Source organism: Lolium perenne, chromosome 3 (assembly GCF_019359855.2).
Source record: "Lolium perenne isolate Kyuss_39 chromosome 3, Kyuss_2.0, whole genome shotgun sequence".
Lineage (NCBI taxonomy): Eukaryota > Viridiplantae > Streptophyta > Magnoliopsida > Poales > Poaceae > Lolium > Lolium perenne.
In genome coordinates this window covers 268583060-268587767 of record NC_067246.2, presented here as the reverse complement: position 1 = coordinate 268587767, position 4708 = coordinate 268583060, and the positions used below count along the sequence as shown (strand labels likewise).

Genomic DNA, 4708 nt, shown 5'->3' with positions numbered 1-4708 from the left:
TTTGTGACATTGGTGAAGATACTCATAGGCCCAAGAAAGACAATCCTGTATAGTTCTTGATTTGATAAAGCCATACTGATTTTCATGGATAAGCTGCATGATCACACTCTGCAGCCTATTTGCTAGAAGCTTAGTCAGCAGCTTGAGAGTACAATTAAGGAGAGAAATTGGCCTATAGTCATTGGTGGTAGTAGCATCTTGTTTTTTAGGCACAAGGGTGATAAAACAATTATTGATACTCTCAAGACAAAGATCACCCTGATGAAACTGATTACATAGATCATAAAAGTCCTTCTTTATCACTGGCCAACACTTTCTTAAAAATTCAGCATTAAAACCATCAGGCCCAGGGGACTTGTTGTTAGGGAACTCCTTGACCACATCATCTATTTCCTTAGGTGAAAAAGGTTCCTCCAAAAAAGAGAGATCCACAGAGGAAGCAAGCAAACTAGGCATATCAAAGGTATTTGTAGTTGGAGCAGACTGGCCCAATCTTTCTTTATAAGAATCCAACAGCAATTTTGCCTTACTCTCATGAGAGGAAGCAATAGTACCATCAAAGCCTGTCAAAGAGGCAATATGATTTTTTCTCTTTTGAACAGTAGCTATAGAATGAAAGAATTTAGAAATGGAATCACCCAAAGTAACCCATTTGATTTTTCCTCTCTGCTTCCAATAAGCCAGCTGCTGCTTTAAGAGATGTGCCAGATGCTCTTTGAGGGAAACTCTAAGATCCACTTCAGAAAGGATCAGGGGTCTGAAATTCTCTACTGAGTCCAAAAGAGCAATGACAGAATTACAGTCCTCAATTTCTCCCTTGAGTGATGAAAGGGTTCTAGCCCATTGCTTCAAAGCTTTCCTTAGAATCTTAAACTTGGCTGTGATTCTTTTAGCAGCATCAGCATAGTGCACAGAATGGGTCCAAGTCTTTTCAACAAGTGGCAGAAAACCCTCTAACTGTAACCATCTATTTTCAAATCTAAAGACCTGGGATTTTGGAATGGAGGTCTGGAAGGAGATGATACAGGGGACATGGTCTGAAGTTGTCATGGCAAGAGGCAAAGCTATAGTGTTTGGGAAGGATGTAGTCCAAGAGAGTGATGTAAAGAACCAGTCCAGCCTTTGCAAAAGAGGAGCAGCCTGCATATTACTCCAAGTAAACTTTCTCCCCTTCAAAGGAACTTCAATCAAACCCGATCGTCAGGCCTGCCTGCGCCTCCATTAGTTAGGCCGACCTCCAACGCCACGCTCACCGTCTCGAGCCACGCACGGGAGCTCTCTCTCTCTCTCGGTTTCTCGAACTGATCGAGCTGAGGCGCGCCGGCCTCGGTGGTATCGCGCTCCTTGTTGCCTTTCGCGTTGTCGTCGTCGACGGGGACGGCGGCATGGACTCGTACAAGGGCGGCGGCGAGGCGAGGCGGGTGATCAACGTGGTGTATTTCCTGAGCCGCGGCGGCAGGACGGACCAGCCGCACCTCTTCCGCGTCAACCTCAGCCACCTCCACCGCGCCGGCGTGCGCCTCCGCGGTACGTATACCCACAGCCTCTTCATCTTCTTCGCCAGGCCGATCCATTTCGCAGCAGCTCATTGCAATGGCGTCTTGTGTTCCAATTCAGATGTGAAGAGGTGGCTGTCGGAGGTCCGCGGCAAGGACATGCCGGGCAACTTCTCCTGGTCTTACAAAAGGTAAGCATTTCGGGCAATAATTTCTCGCCCGCCCTTGATTGACGTTTCATTTCCGGCAACGTCTTAGTATATCCTCCCATTAATCGATTGATTGATTGCCTGATGACTTTCCATTCCCTGCCGCGATTAAACCCGTACAGCTTCGTTTCCGTAATATGCTCTCCTTCCGTTAATACTAGATTCCTGCCATTAATAATGGATTGCTGAGCAGGAAGTACAAGTCTGGATACGTATGGCAGGACCTGCTGGACGATGACCTCATCACCCCCATCTCCGACGACGAGTACGTGCTCAAGGGCTGCGACGTGCGGCGAACCCCTCCTCCAGCCGTCGCGGTCGCGCCGAAGCCTTCCTCCTTAGGTGTGACTGCCTGTGTCGATATGATTTGTTTTTTGGTCATTGTTTCGTCTGTGATTTCGATCGACGACGAGATTAACAAGCATTTCTACTCCTACAAATTGTGGTTCTTGCAGACGAGAAGAAACTGAACCGCAAGGGAAGTTGGGAGCGGAAGCAGGTGGAGGAGGTGATCCAGGTGCAGGTGACGCGGGACTACGACGAGGGCTCCCCGAAGCCGCCGCCGCCGATCGACCAGGGCTCTCCCGTCGGCGCCGACGGCGATCGGGCTCCTTTCAGGATCGTTCTGCCGCAGGACCTTCTGCAGCCAAAGCAGCGCCGGCAGCGAGAAGCGGCGGTGAGAAGCACAACCAAAGCCACCGACCAGCAGCAGGCGTTGGTGTTGGCGGCGCGGCCAGCGGCGGCGGCAATGGGCGGCGAGAAGCAGCAGCGCCCGGCGGTGGGGAGCGCGCGGAGGGTGCGCGTGGCGCAGGTGCTCCACAGCATCCTGACGTGCGGCGCGGCCGACGGCGTCGACGACGCCGCGCACCGGCCCGTCGTCCCGCGGCAGCGCATCGACGACGACGACGGCTGGCAGCGCACGCCCTTCTGCCCCGGCATGGACGGCTGCGGCATCAGGTGAGCACATACACGATCACACGATCCGATTACATTATTTTGATGGTTTCCAGGTTGGATTAAACAAGTTCTTTGGCGACGTGACAGCATGAGCAGGAAGGTGAAGCTGCAGCGAGGCGGAGGCGGGAAAGACGGCAAGGCGAAGCGGGACGGCGGGAGGCGAGACCGCGTCGCTGCCGCTCACAAGCCGGCAACTCTGCCGCGTTGCTCGTAAGCGCCTCCTGCTCGTTTCTCTCAACTGAATCTCTGTAGACTCGCTACTCTTCTCTCTCAGCTGATTAGTTAGTTACGTAGTAGTTAGTAGATTACTCTGTCGGCTCTTTGTTAGTTACTGCTTCTGACCGGTTCGTGTGCTAACTCGTCGGTTAAGTCCGGTGCCTGGGCTCTGGGTCTGCGCGAACGTGCCCGCTAGCGACGGCTATGGGACGGTGGCTCCTACTAGTTTCGAATGCCTGTTGTTTTTAACGACTGAGCCGTAAGAAGGCTTGAGAAGTCACTCAAGTATTTATCATCTGTAAATGATTACGTACGTATGATAGATTTAGTCGGAAATTGACATCGTCCTAACTATGAACGAAGCCGTGTATAGAAGTTGAAGATGAAAAGTTGAATTGCAAGAGTGTTTAGATGACGGGTCCGCTTAGCAAACACTTGTATGAGATTGACTTCATCCACATTTGAAAATAAAATTTCAGTTGCAAACATAGGGCAACTGAAAAAAGTATCAGTTACAATCATCATGGTGCAATAACTGAAAGTTTTCAGTTTAAATAAATAAAAAGTTCAACTGCAACAATTGTGCAATTGAAAAAAAAATCTGCTAGTGCAATGTGATATGCTTGTTTATCATCGATCTGTTATAGCTGTTGGGGCTCTTTCTTCTAGTAATGGTCCGCTTAGCAATCATTCAAATGAGATACGTCATCCACATTTGAAACGGAAATTTCAGTTGCAGCCATATTGCAACTGAAAAATATCAGTTGTGCTCATTGTGCAACTGGAAAATTGCAATTTGAAAAAAAAAGGCACAACCAGTGCGTAATTAGAAAAAATCAATGTCATGCTTGTTTATCATCGAGCTGTTAGGGCTCTTTCTTCATCCTTTCTTTTGCTCGAACAATTATCTGATTTTTCTAGCCGTTGAAGACTTGCCATGCAAGTTCTGCACTAACATGTTCAACAACTTGTAGGCAATGCGGGAAGGGGTTCAAGCCGCAGGAGCTGCACTCGCACATGCAGTCGTGCAGGGGCTTGAGGGAGAGGATGAGGAGCAGCGCGCGCATGAGCGTCGACAGGAGCCAGAGCTCCACCGCCAAGGCCGACCACTCCTCCACGGATCGACCACACACTGTCTTCCTCCTCACCGAGTCGTGAACTCGTGATCCGACCGATGTTGAGATGTAAATGTGGGTCTGCGGGTGCTTGCGATTGACCTTGGAATCGTTTCGCTTAATTGGAAGTGGAAATACAACGGCGGTGTTGTGGATTCTGAATTGGCAGCCTGCTTCGTTCGTGGATGATTAGTGTGGATCATCGATTTGCCCATCGATCTTTCACTGATTATTATGGGCAGTGTATATTTACTGGCGGTGCAGTCCATGAAGGACCTAGAAAAGGTGGCATACTCGTGGATACCTGTGACATTTGCATGTGCTGATGTTTTTTTTTCCTGTGTAATTCGTCCCTTGTAGGCCTTACTGACATACGATACGAGGCATGTTGCCACCTGAAAGCATTTTCTTAAAAATGTCATGATTGTTCCTCAAAAATATGAAACTATCTAGCTGAAGAAGGGCATGTCATTAGAGCAACTCTAGCAGATCGCCATATCGGCCTGGATACGCGGCAGCGGGCTGATATGGGGGTTTCTGCCGTTTTTTGGGCCAGACCAGACCCGCATCGGTGGTCTGGCCAGAAAATGTATCCAGGCCGCAGTCCAAACCGCCAAAACACCAGCATATATAGCGGTCGGCGAGGCGGATGGGGGCCAAACCCCATCCGCTTGTCCGCCTCTCCGCCTCCCACCGACGTTAAATCGCCGCCACT

At 49.8% G+C, this 4708-nt stretch overlaps 1 protein-coding gene across 2 annotated transcripts; it reads left to right on the top strand.

The window, feature by feature from the left end:
* The first annotated feature begins 1215 nt into the window (after positions 1-1215).
* Positions 1216-4296, top strand: LOC127338622 (protein SOSEKI 1). Of its 2 annotated transcripts, XM_051364664.2 has the most exons (6): positions 1218-1527; positions 1618-1687; positions 1899-2047; positions 2161-2662; positions 2750-2872; positions 3853-4296. In XM_051364664.2, exons 1-6 carry the CDS (start codon positions 1386-1388, stop codon positions 4034-4036), a joined length of 1170 nt encoding a protein of 389 aa, XP_051220624.1. In that variant the 5' UTR covers positions 1218-1385; the 3' UTR covers positions 4037-4296. The 2 variants fall into 2 exon arrangements, with proteins under 2 accessions (XP_051220623.1, XP_051220624.1); XM_051364663.2 differs by having other exon boundaries at positions 1216-1687.
* Positions 4297-4708: the final 412 nt, after the last annotated feature.

Coding starts and splice junctions, on each gene's coding strand:
- LOC127338622 (XM_051364663.2), top strand. CDS start 1,386: ATGGACTCGTACAAGGGCGGCGGCGAGGCGAGGCGGGTGATCAACGTG. Junction 1,688..1,898: donor TTCTCCTGGTCTTACAAAAG/GTAAGCATTTCG, acceptor ATTGCTGAGCAG/GAAGTACAAGTCTGGATACG. Junction 2,663..2,749: donor ATGGACGGCTGCGGCATCAG/GTGAGCACATAC, acceptor GCGACGTGACAG/CATGAGCAGGAAGGTGAAGC.